The following is a 21,133-nucleotide window of genomic DNA, read 5'->3' on the forward strand; positions in this document are numbered from 1 at the left end:
AAAAATATCAGAAAAAACAACTTACTAATATATATTTCAAACATTAATAAAGACAATTAGTTATAAAATAAGAATATATTATAAATTATATATTATAAAATAAACAAATTAGCAGTAGCACAAAATAATTAATTCTACTGAACAAAGTGCAAGAAATCAAATATAATCAAATGTAAGATAACACCGCATATAGTTAAAAAAAATATATATATATATAGATAAATCCTTATGAAAGTTACACAAGCTATTCAGTCAAGATCAGTCACTTTACAAGGATATTTTGACATATATTTTGACCGCTCCCGGGTCCGCATGACAGCTTTCATATTACCAGTTCTTCATGCAAACTGTGCTCTGTTTCGAAGTAAACTGCCAGTGTGAAAGCCCCCTAAAAGGATTTGGTTTTAAGAGGTACGGTCTGATATATCTGCTAAAAAGCAGGGAAAGGAAAGAGAAGGAGAGTGAGTGAGAGAAAACGTGTAGAACAAATGACAACAGAAGAGCTTTCTTCAGCCCCATGTGATCTCACACTTGTGTTGTCTGCAGTGAGGTGTGAGGTAAGAGAGTGCGGTGTCGTGAAAAGGTCGCGGTGGACTCAGAGGAGACACTGGGCTTTGCTGATGGCTATTTGATGAAGGGCTTCTTAACTCCACTTCATCAAATCAGCAGAGTCAAATATCGCCGCTAGTCTCTAAACACATTAAATTGATCCCCACTTCATAGTCAATTCTGCTGTCAGGAGAGAATATGGATATAGAGTACAGGAATATCATGTGCCGGAACATTAATGTAGTCACCTTTAACTTAAAGTGTGTCATTTCTAAGCCACAAGCGACACCAAATAGAATAGCAATTTACATTAATAGGGGCACCAGATAGTTCTAGGAACTTTAAGGAACTAACCACCAGGGTGGTTCCCCGAGAACTAATGGTTCTTATAGGAACGTTTTCCTGTTGTATTCGCACCGCCAGTAGGAACTCTAAAGTGACGTAAGCCGCGCTTGTTGTTGTGACTTTTATTTTGACGGCGCTGAGAAACGCCAGAGCCTGAGCAAACAAACAATAGAAAGTAGACAGTGATGAAAAGTTATTAGCGTATGTCGTGTGGTTAATGTCCAGTGTTGCTAGCTGAGCAGAAATACATAATCATGTTTCACTTGGTCTACTCAAAAGTTGCGTTGGATTTTCTCCTCAGCGTAAAGGTTAAGAGGCCCATCTATCACTGTTTTCCATGTTTGTAGAGTTAGTTTCTGGAGTAAATATATAGGCTATAATCTGTGTGTTTACACAGACTTTTTAAAAATGGCGGGTGCTGGTGTTTCACGTGCGTTCGGCCAATCGGAGTTCACTCACGTCACGGACAGTTCCTATAGTGCTGGTTTAGACCCTACTCTGAAGTATATGAGCTATATAAGTTCCTCCAAAAGGAGTTCCTTAGACATTCTCTGACATGCCTTATTTCGGAAAAATATTGTATGGTAGTCAATGGCGAGAGACAACAAATATTTTGATCTCGTTTGAATTGCGCCCTGAATTACACATATGATGTTTGTCAATTTAAAAGATACATTTTAAAGACAAGAAAGTCGCAGTTTGAGCCGGAAGCGGAGGAGGAGGGACTTAGGCTCTCTATTGGCTCAAACAATGAACTGAGTTTTGGAGCTGAATATGTGTTTTCTGAACAACAACAACAACAACAACACTTTTAAAAATTGTCTATACTATAAAAGCTGGTTTCTATGGAAAACCTTGTTTCCTCCACAGAATGAAAAATAAAAAAGGTAATTGCTTTTTATCTCACAATACTGACTTTTTTTCTCACAATTGCGAGTTTACATCTCGCAATTCTGAGAAATAAAGCCAGAATTGCGTGATATAAAGTCGCAATTGTGTGTTATAAAGTCAGAATTGCGAGATATAAAGTCAGAATTGATTGATATAAAGTCGCAATTGCAAGTTATAAAGTCAGAATTGCGTGAAATTAAGTCGCAATTGCGTGTTATAAAGTCAGAATTGAGAGATATAAAGTCAGAATTGTGAGATATAAAGTCAGAATTGTGAGATATAAAGTCGCAATTGCGTGTTATAAAGTAAGAATTGTGAGATATAAAGTCAGAATTGTGAGATATAAAGTCGCAATTGCGTGTTATAAAGTCAGAATTGTGAGATATAAAGTCAGAATTGTGAGATATAAAGTCGCAATTGCGTGTTATAAAGTCAGAATTGCGAGATATAAAGTCAGAATTGTGAGATATAAAGTCGCAATTGCGAGATATAAAGTCAGAATTGATTGATATAAAGTCGCAAATGCAGGTTATAAAGTCAGAATTGCGTGAAATTAAGTCGCAATTGCGTGTTATAAAGTCAGAATTGCGAGATATAAAGTCAGAATTGTGAGATATAAAGTCAGAATTGTGAGATATAAAGTCGCAATTGCGTGTTATAAAGACAGAATTGCGAGATATAGTCACAATCGCGTTATAGTCAGAATTGCGAGATATTAAGTCAGAATTGTGAGATATAAAGTCGCAATTGCGTGTTATAAAGACAGAATTGTGAGATATAGTCACAATCGCGTTATAGTCAGAATTGTGAGATATAAAGTCAGAATTGTGAGATATAAAGTCGCAATTGCGTGTTATAAAGTCAGAATTGTGAGATATAAAGTCGCAATTGCGTGTTATAAAGTCAGAATTGCGAGATATAAAGTCAGAATTGTGGGATATAAAGTCGCAATTGCGTGTTATAAAGTCAGAATTGATTGATATAAAGTCGCAATTGCAGGTTATAAAGTCAGAATTGCGTGAAATTAAGTCGCAATTGCGTGTTATAAAGTCAGAATTGCGAGATATAAAGTCAGAATTGTGAGATATAAAGTCAGAATTGTGAGATATAAAGTCGCAATTGCGTGTTATAAAGACAGAATTGCGAGATATAGTCACAATCGCGTTATAGTCAGAATTGCGAGATATAAAGTCAGAATTGTGAGATATAAAGTCGCAATTGCGTGTTATAAAGACAGAATTGTGAGATATAGTCACAATCGCGTTATAGTCAGAATTGTGAGATATAAAGTCAGAATTGTGAGATATAAAGTCGCAATTGCGTGTTATAAAGTCAGAATTGTGAGATATAAAGTCGCAATTGCGTGTTATAAAGTCAGAATTGCGAGATATAAAGTCAGAATTGTGGGATATAAAGTCGCAATTGCGAGATATAAAGTCAGAATTGATTGATATAAAGTCGCAATTGCAGGTTATAAAGTCAGAATTGCGTGAAATTAAGTCGCAATTGCGTGTTATAAAGTCAGAATTGCGAGATATAAAGTCAGAATTGCGAGATATAAAGTCAGAATTGTGAGATATAAAGTCGCAATTGCGTGTTATAAAGACAGAATTGCGAGATATAGTCACAATCGCGTTATAGTCAGAATTGCGAGATATAAAGTCAGAATTGTGAGATATAAAGTCGCAATTGCGTGTTATAAAGACAGAATTGCGAGATATAGTCACAATCGCGTTATAGTCAGAATTGTGAGATATAAAGTCAGAATTGTGAGATATAAAGTCAGAATTGTGAGATATAAAGTCGCAATTGCGAGTTATAAAGTCAGAATTGTGAGATATAAAGTCGCAATTGCGTGTTATAAAGTCAGAATTGCGAGATATAAAGTCAGAATTGTGAGATATAAAGTCGCAATTGCGTGTTATAAAGTCAGAATTGTGAGATATAAACTATTTTGAGGGGAAAAAAGTCAGTCTTTTTTTCCCTTAGAATTGGCCTGATAACTCGCAATTGCGAGTTTACCGTATATATCACAATTCTGAGAAAATATGTCAGAATCTCGAGATATAAACTCGCAATTATGCGTTATAAAGTCAGAATTGCGAGATGTAAACTCGCAATTCTATATTCTGACTTAATATCTCGCAATTGTGAGATAAAAAATGTAATTTTTTTTTTTTATTTTTTTTATTCAGTTAGCGGAAACAAGCTTCCATAGGTTTCCGCCATGGAATAAAAAAAAATTAAGTTTATAGAGAGTTTATATCCCACTATTCTGACTTTATAACTTGCAATTGCGTGCTTAGAACTCACGTGCTTAGAAGTTATAATATTAAATGTATCTTGAGCAGCAAATCAGCATTGTAATGATCTCTGAAGGATCATGTGACAGTGACACTGAAGACGGGAGGAATGATGCTGAAAATTCAGTTTTAACATTACATTTTAAAATATTAACATAGAAAACAGGTATTTTAAATTGCAATAATATTATTGTTTTTACAGTATTTTTGATCAAATAAATACATGTACTGACCCCAAACTTTTGAATGGTAGTGTATGTACAAAAACACACTGAGCATGCAAATATACACTGAGTATAAATAAAAGATTACAACTCACATTTTTGGATGAACTATCCCTTTAACACAATTCAATTTTACTTTTATTAAACATTTACAGAGCACTAGTACAGCTTGACTCTTGTTAGCTCCATAGTTAACATGTTATTGAGGAACAAACTAGGTCATTTCTAGATCTGGGCCAAATTAAAGAGACAGAAAGCTAAAAAATATAAATTATTTAAGCACTGTTTTAGTTCAGCTGGCATTATAGTTCACTTCATAGACAGATCAGCAAACTAGTAATAATCCTTTGATTATAACTGGGTAATGGTACAGCCGGACAGGCTTCGATATACTGAAGAAAAAGATGTCATGCACTAGTCCAGCAGTGATTTAAACATATTGGACAGCATATGGCAGTCAATTACATAAAGTGGGGCAGCAAAGCCCTGGTTGTGCTGTATTTTGACGGTAGAGATCACAAACATTCTCAGCTTTCAGACACTAATGCTTTCCTTATGAATGTTTAGCCTTTCTTTTTAAAAGCCGTTAAATCGGCTTTTATCATTCCTGTGTGTTTTTCTGCAATAGGAAAAGGTTAAATGTGCTGAACATGGAAGCATCATTCATTTTTAAATAAGACATCCATAATAGTGTTCACTAATGTGAGAGCACAAGGTTACTCCAGCATGAAATCTGTGCGTGACAGACAGCAAAGGTGTGTGTGTGTGTGTGTGTGTGTGTGTGTGTGTGTGTGTGTGTGTGTGTGTGTGTGTGTGTGTGTGTGTGTGTGTGTGTGTGTGTGTGTGTGTGTGTGTGTGTGTGTGTGTGTGTGTGTGTGTGTGTGTAAGAATGTACTCATGCTGTACCTTTAGGTTTATGTGCATGTGTCTAAAGCTTGGCTTATATAGCCATCATAATAGAAGGTGAGCATCAGTGATCCTACTTAGGAGGACAGCTTAGAAAAAAATGCAGATAAGCAATGAAATTTATTTAAATAATAAGTAATTCATTACAAGATTCCAACCAAAAAATATAGGGCTGTCAATTTAACATTAATTTAGTGTGTAAAAATAACGTGATAAATTGATGTAATTATTAATCATGTCCCCTGACCCCTGTGTACATTTCATAATAAGATAACTGCCATCGGCACAATTCATACAAGTACAGAATAAGTGAAGACATTCACCCAGGACACATTCTTGCATTCAAAAATATGATGTACACTATCAGTCAAAGGTTTGGAATAATTACTAATGTATATGTATGAATGTATGTATTGTGCTCAACAAGGGTGCATTTTTTGCATCATTACTCCAGTCTTCAGTGTCACACGATCCTTCAGAAATCATTCTAATATGATGATTTGCTGCTAATTATGCTCAATTATTAATAATAATATCAATGTTAAAAACTGTTTTTTGCTGCTTAATATTTTTGTTGAAACCGTGACACAATTTTTCAGGATTCTTTGATGAAAAGAAAGTTGAAAAGAACAGCATTTATTTAAAATGGCAATCTTTTGAAACATTATAAATGCCTTTGTCACATTTGATCAATTTATTGCATCCTTATTTCATTGTACTTACACCAAACTTTTGAATGGTAGTATATCAGTTTCCAGAAAACTTTTAAGCAGCACAACTGTTCTCGACACTGATAATATTCATAAATGTTTCTTGAGCAGCAAATCAGCATAATTTCTGAAGGATCATGTGACACTGAAGACATAATTATGTTGAAAAATCAGCTTTATAACAGGATTATTACAATAATATTACATACTTACAGACAATATATTACAGTTTTTAATGTATTTTGATCAAATAAATGCAGCCGCGGTGAGCATAAGAGACTTCTTTCAAAAACTGAATTAATTAATTAAAAAAAATTAATTATTCCAAACTTTTGATTGGTAGTGTATTAATATGATTTATTTTTAATAGACCGACAGCCCAAATAATTCCATTACATTTTTTAAATTTTACACAACTAAAAAAAAGCAAAATGACAGCAGATTCAAAACTTAGAGCAGTTAATGTAATGCGTTTTGCGTTTAGTGTGGACAGACAGATTGCAGCAAGCCTGGTTTGGACATGGTGAAACTCTGAGGATATTGAACAGCTATAGGCACAATCTCAGGGTTGCCATCTCATAATACTTTTCTGACAAGACCTGAATGCTGAAATAAGTAGTTTGAGGCAAAACGCTAAACAAAGCCTTTGAGATATTGCTGGATAAAGTACATGCTTCATTGTTTATGGCAGCTATACAATTTAAACACGAATGAGGTTTTGTTATGCTACACAGGTTCAGCGTAGTCATAGTGCTTTTGGGGACAATTTACAAGGTCCAATTATTCAGTTGTTATGAGTGTTGTAGAAAAGGTCTTTCTTTGCAAGAAATCTCTCAAGTCAAGAAGTTGCAGATGCCAGCTGTACATCTACCAATCCCGATCGCACAACTCTCTTTTATACCATTTCACTGAGGCTTCATGGCTTCTCTTTAATGGTGGCATGCCACCAACTGGTCCATTTAAAATAAAATAAAAATAAAATGTCAAAACAGTATATATGACATTAAAATCATACCATAGAGTAACTGGTGCATGTTTATACTTTTTTTTCTCACTGTAAAAATGGGTCTTTATATATTAAAATATATGTATCTCCTTTTTATATTTTGGTAAGACTATAAAAGTATATAAAAACAATCACCAAAAAGTTGGACTAGAAACCAGTGAACTAAAGTATCATGATGACAAATTGCTTATCTGTTCGTCACTTTTAAGTCTAAGTTATGACCAGGGTTTTTCCTGCTTTGAAAATATTTTGGCTGCAGCCAAAATTAATCTTAAAAGATTTATTTTGATCTATTTTGATCATTTAATGTGACAATACCAATAACAGAACAAAACAATCTGATACTGTATGTCAAAATGTCCTGTGCATTTAATCTTGGAGTCTAAATGCAAAAGAATAGACCTGCCACTTTTCCATGTAAGGTGTTACTTTGTTGTTCATTTTGAGTCCCTCAGTGACTAGTATAAATTACCTAGGTGATTATTTTTTATTTCATGTATAATAGGATAAGTTAATATTACAAACTGTTTCTTTGCATTTATTTTGGATTTATTATGAGTATACTGGGCTGGGTAAGGTACTTTGTTGATGACCGTGTTTGTCCGCCACCACTGAAGACCATTTTTGACCCAGGAAAAACCCTGTATAATTAACATCAAATACAATCCTACACAATAATACTCAGTCTATAATGCATAACAACTTTTTATTATGCAAATGAATAGACCAACAAATAAACAGCATCTAATTGGTTCTTATATCTTGCCTATCAGCTAATGGTTTTTACACATGGTATCTGTCTTACTTTGTGAATTCATTAGGAGAGCAGTTGTTGAAATGTGCCTTGAGTATTTATTCCATTTAAATGCATTAGATAACTCTTTTGTTTGGCATTTCTGTTGAAGATGCTTCTTAAAGATTATGAAATCCTATTAGCATGCAAACTCATGAAATGAGTCGCCTATACTGATGAACTAAATAAATACAATAAAATGCCCGCATTAGCTGGAAGTAAATGACTTTTTTTTTTTTATCCACATTACTGGCATACACAAATTTAATATGATTGTCTCTTTCTGCTGAAGTTAATGCAGACATGGAGCGGAAAGAGCAGAAATGCCGCAGGGAGCTCTCATATTTGAGCTGCAGTCCATCTAATATGACGTTTCATGTCCCACAGCTGTGCTCCTCACCTACAGATGCCGGTGTACTGTAGTCATGGAAACAGAGGCATGGGTTTATTGTGCAACTCACAAAATGCTCATACTGGCCACATGAAATCAATATAATCAGTGTCTATTTTTTCACTTGTCAAAACAGCAACAAGATGCCTATTGGACAGACGAAACACGCTATTTTTAATTCACTGAGTACCCATGTGCTCAGCTGAACACAGTGAAACAACTGAAACACTATGGTGGCTGGAGAAAGTAATATGAGCATAATGGTCTTGAGTGCTTTTATAAAAAGGCACCAATATAAAAATCATAGAAAAACATCAAGACTCCACGTCCATTAACATTATTATTAATGCCAATAATAAATGTAACTATTTATTGGACATCTTACTGTCTTTTGTCATATTGAAGTTGGTACTGTCCATATTAACCATAGAAATAGTTCAGAATTATGCATACAGTATTTAATTTAGTCATAACAGTTCTTTGTTGTACTTTTTTATTCCTAAAACATTTGTCTTCTTCCAGTGTTGAAATAGATTTTGAGTCCCAGATGTTCAGCGTAAAGACTGTAGTTTGCCTCCCTGGTTCATTAATTCATTAGACTGCTGGCAAGCCATGCAGCAACTCGGCACATTAATATTGAATCCGGCTGATGTGCGGTCACAGGTGTGTGTTTACAATAACTTTGAGCTGATATATTCAGAATTTAGAGTTGAAACTATAGTGACATTTTCTCAAAACAATAAGAAATCAACAATGTTACTGCGATTAACAGTAAGCTAGTTTAAGATAAAAATAAATAAATTCCAAGAGACTGTGTTTCCTGAATTTCAACAGTAAGTTGGTTCCACAATCCTGGGAGCAGCTATAGAAAAAGCTCTGTCACCCATGGAATATAACTGTGTTTGATGGACAGCCAACAGGCCATGCTGAGAAGAGCCAAGCGGGAATAAATAAAGACTAAAAAGTAACGGCCCTAAAATTGAGCCCTGTGGTATGCCAGTAGAAACTGGTCCAATATCATGTTTAGAATTGCCTATGTTTCAGACAGACTGATCTCATGAAATGGCGTATGTATGACACGCCAATTCGTATTTTCATTTTTGGCGTGCTATCAACACGCATAATCGCTTTTCAGCGTGTTTATCAACGCCATTGACTTAACGTTATATTACTGTATTATGTATATATAAATATATGACCTACCCCAACCCCGTCCCTAAACCTACCCGTCACTGGGGTTAATACCATTTATGAGTCTTCTCCTACCATCCTAGGAAAAGAAATATCGCTCCACAGATGTAGATATAGATTTTGCTTCGTTTCGCTCGGACATTTAACGGCGTACACATACACGCGGAATCACTCGGACATTTAATGGCGTAGACATACACGCAAAAGATTTCGGCGTGGACATACACGCGGATAGCTCAAAATGCGTATAGATAACACGCCACTTGAATTGAAAGTGGCGTGTATGTTTACGCAAAGTCATGATGTCATGTTGGCTTCAGACCAGTTGGATTCTTTATTACATATTTACATACTAAAAAGGAAAAATGGACGAACATACCAAATGATGGAACAATCCATCCACAGGACAAAAAACTACAAGTCATTCTAGTTTCTCTGTTTTATCAGTTAGTACAGTGGTGAAGTTTTGTCTTGGGGCGGAATTGAACTGTGGACTCATTCATCTTTAATGGGAACTCTAGCACAAACAGCCCATTCTGTAGATGTCTCTCATGTTTTCCCACTGAACATCATCCCTGAACACACATTTTCTGAACTGGTTGGGGATGGGGACTAAATCATTCATTATAAAAGTGCACACGCGATGGCAGAAGGTAAAAATGTAATTAAATACTAGATGAGATTCTCTGATGAGCTTTGAAATAACTTCCGCTAAATAAAATAACACCTCTTTAATTTGATCCATGGGTACAAAATACACTCACCTAAAGGATTATTAGGAACACCATACTAATACTGTGTTTGACCCCCTTTCGCCTTCAGAACTGCCTTAATTCTACGTGGCATTGATTCAACAAAGTGCTGAAAGCATTCTTTAGAAATGTTGGCCCATTTTGATAGGATAGCATCTTGCAGTTGATGGAGATTTGTGGGATGCACATCCAGGGCACGAAGCTCCCGTTCCACCACATCCCAAAGATGCTCTATTGGGTTGAGATCTGGTGACTGTGGGGGCCATTTTAGTACAGTGAACTCATTGTCATGTTCAAGAAACCATTTTGAATTGATTCCAGCTTTGTGACATGGTGCATTATCCTGCTGGAAGTAGCCATCAGAGGATGGGTACATGATGGCCATAAAGGGATGGACATGGTCAGAAACAATGCTCAGGTAGGCCGTGGCATGTAAATGATGCCCAATTGGCACTAAGGGGCCTAAAGTGTGCCAAGAAAACATCCCCCACACCATTACACCACCACCACCAGCCTGCACAGTGGTAACAAGGCATGACGGATCCATGTTCTCATTCTGTTTACGCCAAATTTTGACTCTACCATCTGAATGCTTTAACAGAAATCGAGACTCATCAGACCAGGCAACATTTTTCCAGTCTTCAACTGTTAAATTTTGGTGAGCTCTTGCTAATTGTAGCCTCTTTTTCCTATTTGTAGTGGAGATGAGTGGTACCCGGTGGGGTCTTCTGCTGTTGTAGCCCATCCGCCTCAAGGTTGTACGTGTTGTGGCTTCACAAATGCTTTGCTGCATACCTCGGTTGTAACGAGTGGTTATTTCAGTCAAAGTTGCTCTTCTATCAGCTTGAATCAGTCGGCCCATTCTCCTCTGACCTCTAGCATCAACAAGGCATTTTCGCCCACAGGACTGCCGCATACTGGATGTTTTTCCCTTTTCACACCATTCTTTGTAAACCCTAGAAATGGTTGTGCGTGAAAATCCCAGTAACTGAGCAGATTGTGAAATACTCAGACCGGCCCGTCTGGCACCAACAACCATGCCACGCTCAAAATTGCTTAAATCACCTTTCTTTCCCATTCTGACATTCAGTTTGGAGTTCAGGAGATTGTCTTGACCAGGACCACACCCCTAAATGCATTGAAGCAACTGCCATGTGATTGGTTGATTAGATAATTGCATTAATGTGAAATTGAACAGGTGTTCCTAATAATCCTTCAGGTGAGTGTATATTGAAAAGAAGGATTGTTGCTTCTAAATTCACTAAATCCTAAATTCAGAATTTCACCCTTGAATACATCACAAAGTCGTGAGTACATAGAGTTTACGTGATGCTATCTACATGAACTGTACAACATGTCACATTAATTTTTCCACAGAGAGGAAAGAACATTTACTGGATAAGTGAATCAGACCAAACATCAGACAAACACAATCATGTTTCTGCACAACAAACACACTGGGTGGCCAATCAGTGACTGTGTTTAAACTGAGAGGCTAACCTGACTTCAGGTGCAGTTTACAGGAGTGTGTTTAATATTAGTAGCCTAAAGGAATGTTCTGGGTTCATTGCAAGTTATATCACTCGGCTTACCAAAAAAAAAAAAAAAAAAAGGACTCGTCCCACATTTCACAGTAATGCATTATGGATGATTCATAATGAATAAGGCCTTCTGGGGGGCTAAACAAGAAGCTTGTATTAAAATTACAGCATGTATATTAACTCTTCTGTACAAAAAAATATGTAACTGGAGCTGTTGAAAGTTATCTATGTGATCACTTTAATGCTGAGACTTCTTATGTGGATACATTTGCCCTGTTGACTTCCATTAGAGCTATACTGTATAAACAAATGTGCTTGTTTTTACAAACTGAGGGTTGAGTCCAAATTATTTTCTTTTGCAGAATAGGCCTATCACAGATGCAATTTATAGTCACAATAGTTACAATCATTTAAATCATAAGTTCTTAACCAGGGGCCTCGGCAAACTTCCCTATAGGTATATTTAAAATTAGTTAAATCACAACAACTCACTGAATAGTTTTGCCATGTTTATGACAGGGGTTGAACAATTTCAGATTTTTTTAAGCCGGCATTTATGTGATTTAAGTTGAGTCGACGATGACTAGTCGCTGATGACGTCATTAATGAACAAATAAGCCTAAATCTTGAGCTGAGACTTGAAAGCGGGTTGCCTTGTGCACAGCTATGGCATAAGCTATTGCTCCTACATAATAGCTTATCAGTTCTTTTGTCTTTGGGTCGTTATAGTGAAGCTGTGGGTTTTAGTTACTAAGAAATATATGCTAGAACTTTTCAGTTTCTAAGCTATTTTATTGATAAATCGCAGAACAGAGTTGACAATACATTTCTGCGCTACTGAATGTTTCTGTGTGCCTGCGATCTGCACGTGATGTGCGCGCTACTGTCTGTATGTGTGTGCGTTACAATGCAGCAGTGCATTCGTTTAGAACATGCATTTACCTGATTCATTTTGAGCATCCAGATGGTATAATCAAACATATATTGTAGAGCGATCTCGTAGTATACATTTATTTGTCATTTTAACTGTTGGAAACGGAGCGTAAAAGCGGACTTCAAAGACTAGTCGATGTGAAGCTTAAAACATCATGGCAGAACATAAAAGTCGACTAGTCTGTGCAACCCCCTAGTTCATGAACATTGCAATGTTAATGTATTTGTTCTTGGCGGACTAGATTTGCTATGCATGCTGCTGCTTCAGAGCAAGTATGGATTTGCTACTGCTAATAGAAACACAGACATGATGCTGTGAGCATGCAAGATATGCTGCTGCTGCATGAATAGACATACATGTATCCTCTAGCAGATCTAGGCAGGTGGAGCAGGGGGAGGGGGAGGGGTTCAGAGGAACTCTGATAGCGCGATACAGGACTAGCCTACAGCAAACACTGAACCAGACTCATTAGCTGTAGAATCAGCAGAGGCCAATCAGCTTGTGCCATGCGGTAATGATGTGATTGCTTGCAGATTGCATGTAAAGGACCTATCAGCCTGCACCCTAGAGTTTCATGACTGAACTAGAAATCTAAAAAATGCTATAAAAAAAAAGAAGATTTTTTTCAGTTTATTTATTTTTATTACAACAGAAGTACCAGAGGTACATAGCTTACATATAGGAGGACCTTTGAATATTGTCTTGGACAAAGTTGGGTCAAAAAGGTTACGAACCACTGCTTTAAGCAAACAATTAAACCAAGAAATGAACAGAACCAGTAAGATGTGATGTGACTTACTGCAGGTGGCATCAGCCTCATCTGATCCATCTGGACACTCAGGTTCTCCGTCACAACGCCAACGCCCAGGAACACACTGACCGTTCGCACACGCAAACTCTAAGGGTGCGCATGTGTTCTTCACTGCACATGGAGAAAGAAAGAGAGAGTTAAATGCTTGTACAGAAAAGAATTTCAAGACAGAATTCTCTCCGATTTCATCATGAATATCTTCATTTGTGTTTCGAATATGAATGAAAATCGAATGGGTTTGGAATGACATGAGAGTAAGTAAATTATGACAGAATTTCCATTTATCCTTTTATCAAAAATGTTGCGATACCTAACATTAATGCTAGAAAGCAAATGCACTTGCCAATTGTCTTTTTAGTCTATTTCACTTAAAAATCGTGAGTTGTGAAATTTTTAATAAAATGGAGGGGGAAAAAAATGAAAGGTACAGTATGCATAGAAAACAGATTTACAGCTTTTGTAATACTGCTGCACTCACAGATCAGAGCAGATGGAGCTGTATGCAATAGAGCATGGACAACAGTCTGGAGCCGCAGATATTATATGCAGAGACACTGCTCTCCACCTGCCGAGTTACTTACAAACTCTCACAGACCTTCAGTGGGCGGCAATCACAATACCCTAACACAACTCCACAAGACCTGTCGACAAACCTTAAGGATCCACTGCGGCAATGCTGCATCATATTCTTTCCCCACAGCTCTGTAAGGCCTCCTATTGTCCTTGGACTCTGGTAAAGGCAATGCGTGGTGTGGGCCAGTAACCAACCAACAGGGACGCGTCTAATCAAACGGAATGCACCCGCAGCCCTCCCCGAATCGTCAAGCTGTGCATCTGACTCATCCGAGAATGTGTTTTTAACAGGAACATTACATCAGCAGCTCTCGCTTCTCCTTCACAACAGTAAACACCCGTTTATTGAGCAGATTGTAATCATGATAGACCCTTCGCTAAGCCCCACTTTGCTGCTGACCAATCCTACCTTAGCAACTGTTGCCGGTTGCTCTTTTTAATGCAAGTCTAAAGGTCATGATAAACAGGGCAACTTTTTAAGCAATGTTGCTGGTCAATCTTGCCGAGCGATTGTTGCTTGGGCAATTGAAAATGGGTAATACATTTCTATCTGGATAATTTAGCTCGGTTGTGGCTCATCTGGTTGCCAGTTGACGGCAACATTGCCCAGCAAAATTGCCCAAAAAGTTGCCCTGTGTATCATCACCTTGAGGATCTGTGTGTTTGGACAGTTTAAAATGTAATTTTACAGGAATTACCTAAAAAAAAGTTGTTAGTCTGCCGTTTTTGTCCATGTTACTATAATTTTATATTATTTAAAAGAAAAACATCAGATAAAAATATCATGCCTTGATTGGCCAAAAAATTCCTTTTAGTCCACATAAAAATAATTAATTTGGATTCATTAAATTGGTATATTTTACTTAAAAATCACACTGTGCACTGAAGTCTATTGTAACGCTTGTCTGAGTCGGAACTGTAAACAAGGAAAGAATTCTGCATTAACTGTTATTTTCCTGTGTATTACTGTGAAGCTGCTTTGAAACACTCTGTATTGTATAAAGCGCTATATAAATAAATGTGACTTGGGTTGACTGTAGCATTGGATGTTTGCCCGGGATGTTTCTTTGTTGCCAAGGTGTTCTGCATGTTTTTTGCACATTGATGCATTTTTTCCTTGATATGGCTTGGATGACTCCTTCTATGACATTTTATTTGTATTCAAGGACAATGAAGGCATCTGCATTGAGATTCAGTGATACACTTTAAAGTTGTTTACTCACTAACAACTGTTTTCACCAATTAGTGCCATCTGTTAGGGGCGCACTGCTGTTTTTTTTTTTTTAATTAAGACAGAATGGTACTTTCAGAGACAGAAAAAAGGAGAAAAAACAGGGATAGAAAGAGATGGAAAAAGAGAGGAATGTAAAACTTCAACTGAAATCTAGTTATAAGCAACAATGTGTCGTAAATAGATGTGATGCGATAAGGAGATAACCAATAAATGATCCTAACCACTCATATAGCTGTGATGAGTGGCAGGACATCTGAACACTAGCTTGGTTTCTACTTATCTGCGAAGCTCCACCCACAGTGAAACCTCATTGGTTTAAAATCTCCCTTCGCATAATTGTATAACATCAAATGCACAGTCACTGATACACATTTTTAACATTTCAGCATCATAAGCAAGTTTCAGACCTTTGAGGGGAAACAATGTCCATTATGACATCTCTGTACGGGTTCCAACCATTCTGGCTATAGTGTAAGAATGAGAGAAAGGTTGTATTCATACGGACAGCTACTCTCCAAGGCATTATCCTATCTTATCTTACCCAAGGCAATACAAAGCCAAATTCTGTGAAAGGCTCACTACAGACATGGAGGCTTCTTTAGCCAGCATCACCTCCAATCTTTCACAGACAAGGCAATCCAAGACTGCACTGCAATGAGCTCGAGAGGACAGTGATTACATTTATTTTTCCTTTCAATACTGAAATATTGATAACAATTTTAATTAAGAATGAACTATTTTAACACATTTGTGTGTTTTCCCCATATTAAAAATATTTCTTAATTAGCTTAGCAACATGCTATGTCATATTTAATTTGGTGCAAATGAAAACAAGCCTGTCCCTTGTGGAAAAGAATTGCTCTTAATTATATTGAATGTGCACTAATGAGCTTCAAATCATAAAAGTATATTTAAAAAAAAAAGCTGTATATGCAGATATCACTTAAAGTCCCACTCCGATCATATTTTGAGCTATTTTAAAACATTCCCAGTGGTCTTTAAATTATGATTATGCCATTTTTAGCCAAAATCACAAAACCTGTGCCGTTTTCTGGGACTTCGCTTCAGCAGAGCGGCAGTGGCTCATTAGCAATTCGCCTCTGCGTTGTGGGCGGAGCCGTTGGCACGGAGACGACCCTCCCCCTGCCCGTTGCTGAGAGCTCTGTCTCTCCCGCTAGCTTACACCCCCAATACCGGTGGGGCAACAGTATTATATACACGTTAATTATTATTATCCGAAGTTAATCAAAGTTATCACCGATCACCGATCATTATTTCACTCCAAGACATCGCGTGTGGAGACGCCCAGTGGAGTTACTACGTCACAACTCCAGTCTATTTTAGCCTGCATTTTAGCGTCTGCTACTGATTCACAGCCATTTGAATGTAGAAATACTCAGAAATACAACTTTGAGCTGATTTTTCTCAAGATATGTCCTCTAACATCAGAAAAATGCCACAAGAACATGTTAACACCTAGAAAAACATTATTTTCATCGGAGTGGGTCTTTAAGTGTACACTTTCATGACGTTTCTTAACACACTCAAAAGTGCACACTGTAATTAGATTAAGTCAGATTAAAAGTTTGACTTTAAAGTACATTTTAAATCATTATTTTAATTTAATCATGACAAATGTGTTATTACAAATATATCACACACCATGTGACATCTACCCAAACTAAGGTTCATCGTGATTTGCATTAGATGTTTCAAAACGGTCCCATTTTGGTTAGGATGCTGCCTAAGAAGGCAGCTACATACTGTATATAGGCACTAGTTAGAAAGGCAGCTTGGTGGGTTTTGGATCAGATCAGATATGTAATAGTACTGCACATCATAACCCAATAACAAGATAGTTTATATGTCCTCCAGTCCTTTGAGTTTCACCTCCAGATAAGAAATAGAGTTCAGCCCGAGCGGCTCAATCTGGACACTGTAATCACCCGAGGCCTGCCCAGTATAAACCAGATATCTTCTCCTTTCTGTCAGAACAGGGCAGACAAGCGTACTTCTATCCATCTCTACATCTTGTTTTGGTCCTGCAGTCTTCCATCACTGTGTTCTAGTGTGATTTAAAAGTCTAAGGTTGACCAACACATGCAGGCACAAACATATGCCTCAGTGACAAAAAACTATCTAACCTACTATCTAACCAAGCACAAAATAAAGCTGAAGCAATACCTGAAAACAGGATTGAGACATGATGGAAATGTAAATATTTTACTGCCACACAAAGGAAGGACAGAGGCCTACACATGCACACAAACTTACACCCACAAAACACTATGTAATAGTTTTGTTAAGAAATAGTTTATTTCTGAGTCTCCCATTCAAGCAAATGGAAGATTCGCTTTTAATTGGTAAATATCATCCTTGAAATTAAACAGAGTGCATTTGGGAAATGAAATCACATTAGGCAGGATTTGCAGCAGTTTGTCTGGGCGTCAGTGAGAAGTGGGGTGAGAAGAGTTCAAAGATCCCGCATCTCTTCTGATACTAAAATCCCGAAAATCAAAAGGACTCTCTGAGAATCCAAGTGCATCAGACAGTAGATGCTTATTTTATGGCAAACCACAGATCCTGGTTCAGAGTAGAGCTGGACGATTAATTAAGTAATCCACATTGTACGGTTTGGAACGAAATCTGTGACAGAAAGTAATCTGCCAAGTGTTTTGATAATTAATCGAGTAACTGTTTGTTGCACATCTTGGTAATTGAGTAATCTGCCAACAACATTCTTGATTAATCGAGTACATTTTTGTTGTGCATCCTGGTAATCGAGTTTTTTGATGAAAATGATGGTGAATAATTGAGTAATCTGCATTATACAGATTGGAAAGGGAGTAATCTGTCAACTGTTATTGATTCATTTAATTTAGTAGCCTGCAGTAATCGAGTAATAACAAGTTTTTTGATAATTAATCGACTAACCTTTGTTGTATATCTTGGTAATCGAGTAATCTGCCGATTATTTTGATTGTTCAGTGATTGAGTGTTCTGTGTTGTGCATCTTAGTCTAGTAATCTGCCAATTATTTTCCATTAGGATCAAGCAAGCAGACGGGAACCCAACATCCAGGTCTCGCACTACCTGGCCCTCAGAGTAGAAGAATGTGGGGACAAACAATAGTTCAATCTAAGTACTAATAGATTTCTTTTTAACCAAAATGTGTGTTCTATGGGTTTTTTCTCATAGAACACAATTATTAGTTTTTAACATTATTAGCAACATGCTAATGTGTTTTTTTTTTTTTTCAATGAACCTTAGTGTGAACAATCTACTGATTATTTTGATGATTAATCAAGTAACAGTTAGCAACCAACAATTTTGCAGATTAATTGAGTATCATGGTGTACTGCAGATTTAATCATTTTATTTATTTACTTTTTTCCCTACAGTATTATTGCTTAGACCCTTGTCTATGGGTTGTCCCTCTATATTACCAATTAATTGAGAATAATATAAATTGTAATACAAGATTTTTTTTAAATCAAGTACTAATTGAGTAATCATGAGTCTTAAATGAGAGGAAATGCTCAAATCACACAAAACACACAAACATTTTCTTTTTGTCCAATGTGTATCTCAACTTTCTATCATACCTAAAAATATTTGTCATCAATCCAAACAAGGCATCTTACAGTTTTAGCATTAGATAATTGCAGTTAAAAGGGGTCATTTTAAAACCTTTATGGATGTCGATCAGGACAAGTAGGGATTAAGAAAAAACAGTCCTAAAGCTTCCTTTAACTGATCTGAGGCTACATTTAACTTTTCTACAACTTTCTCTCTCTCTCTCTCTTTTTCATTTCCTCTCCCTTTCATATAACACTACAGGATTTCAACAGGAGTCTGATCCAGAATTAGGGCTTAGGGACAAATTGAAATACCTGGAGCTTTGAACACTCGCGCACCAAAGAACAGCCTGTCCCCAATCATGTTTATGTGTGTAATCCTCAAATAAATGTCTCTATCAAACGATTGGACATGCTTCACATATCAGAATATAAATCCATGACATGCCTTCACATCTAATCCAGATTCACTCTTATTTTTATCCTCGTATCAACAAAGGAAATTCAATATTTGGCAGATGGCTAGAATTAAAAATTATAGTTCATTATCACAGATGCTGAAACAATTTTTACTTTACTTTACTATTTACTATTGTGTATTTGAGTTTAAAGCCACTAGTAAAACTGTGTTGGAGGGATATATCTTCTATTATAGCACTATAAGGATTTGATGATGAGTGTACTTTAATACTCTCAGTGGTAGTTTTCTGCTGCTGTCTAATGGTCTCTCAAGGGAGGTTATAATAAAATACACATTTTTTGCAGAGCTTCATAAAGATGTCTATACTGCCATCAAACCATTTATTCTACTGATCTTTAAAAAATATTTTCTTTTTTACAAATATTCTAATGTTTATTGAAGTTTATTGAACTAGGAATGTGTAAAACTACACAATTTCATAATCAACTAGTCAGTGGGTTCTCTAAATGGCCAGTCAAATAGTTAGTGTAGAGGAAGTCTGGTATAATTAGGCTTTTTTAAGGCTTCAGACACTTTTTTTTTTTCGGTTGTATGGGCGCTAGTGCAGTAGTAGGTCGAAGGAAGTGCTATAACTGCACTGGCACAGGTCCAACTTCCTTACACTTCACTGAACAATCAATTTCTTGCCTCAGTATTACTGAACTTAAAACTTTATCTGCACAATGGCTACATCTAGTCATTAAATTGATTTATTACTGGCTGTAACTATGTAGTGACATACTAAGTTGGCCCTAATGATTGACTTGATGGTATCAAATGTCAATGGTATCATTTCATTTACATTTACATGCAGTATGAGTTACATTTGTCGGTAAGTGCTGCAGAGGAGACATTGACAGACAATTATGAGATCACTGAATGAAAAATTCGATTTCTGTGGATGGGGAGTCATACATAGACTACAACAGTGGTCTCCAATGCAGTGCCCACGGGCACCTGGTGATCGGATGGAGCGTGTGAGTCAACCAGAGCACATTCTATAAATAAACTCAATGTTAAACCTTATTTCATAATACTTGCTTGACATAAAAAAAAAACATTTAAACTCCCCCTGTAGTCAATAATTGTATCGCTTAAAACTCATCTTTGATCACCAAAATTACATATTTAAAAGTTTTTTCTTTGAAAAAACATTTCATATACCTTAAAATAGCTTGAATGTACCTCTACACCATTGCCTCATTTAGTATACGCAGTTCATATGAACATGCAAATTAGCCTCGCCTCCACTCACTCACACCAGCTCAGTAGCCCCTAAGAGTCAGTCTTAGACTTTGCTAAACTTCTTTATAAATAGCCCCTATTCTTAAATTAATTAATTTTTTGACACTTGTGTCAAAGCTTCAACCTATTCTTAAGAGAAGTTTTGAGAAGTTTTATACATATGGCCCCCTGATTCACTTCATAGGTTGGTTAGGTTCTTTGCTTATAACTCTTTACCGAAGACTTTTTCAAATCTCTAAGGGAAATATGAATGGGAAAAATAATTGTGGAACTAAGGAACCAATCAGAAGAATCAAGACCAGCTAGAAATCGTTCACAATATTTTCAATATTTCAATAATAAAAAGAGATTTCATTATTATTCCTTGGAAACATGATATGAAACAAAAGATATTAGCAACCTGAAGCATAAGCTAGCTCTCTTCAAGTAGCTCTCACTCACAATAAGGTTGGAGACCTCCAGCCTACACGTTTTTGATCAAACACATAAGAGTGCTCATGCTAGTTTAACCTCAGAATAAAGTGTGTGTGGATGTACGGTGTGTACACATTTGATTAGTAAAGTACACACAACTGTGTGGGCTGTTTCCAACAGACATCATTTAAAAAGCAGTGTGCAAACATCAAAAAAGCCTTCAGCCTTCTTATCAAAAAGCAGAGCACCTCCTTCACAACTGACAAAGATCCCTCTCTATTC

General features: G+C 36.6%; 1 protein-coding gene across 2 annotated transcripts in view; it reads right to left on the bottom strand.

The window, feature by feature from the left end:
• Positions 1-21,133, bottom strand: part of LOC130096897 (low-density lipoprotein receptor-related protein 8-like) — an 87,365-nt gene that overhangs the window by 54,264 nt on the left and 11,968 nt on the right. For both annotated transcript variants that reach the window (XM_056263598.1, XM_056263590.1), the window contains exon 3: positions 13,336-13,458. In XM_056263598.1, coding sequence (XP_056119573.1) covers positions 13,336-13,458 — 123 coding nt within the window. The remainder of the gene's footprint in view (positions 1-13,335; positions 13,459-21,133) is intronic.

This window comes from Rhinichthys klamathensis, unplaced genomic scaffold, assembly GCF_029890125.1.
Source record: "Rhinichthys klamathensis goyatoka isolate OS25496 unplaced genomic scaffold, OSU_Roscu_1.1 h1tg000011l_1, whole genome shotgun sequence".
NCBI lineage: Eukaryota > Metazoa > Chordata > Actinopteri > Cypriniformes > Leuciscidae > Rhinichthys > Rhinichthys klamathensis.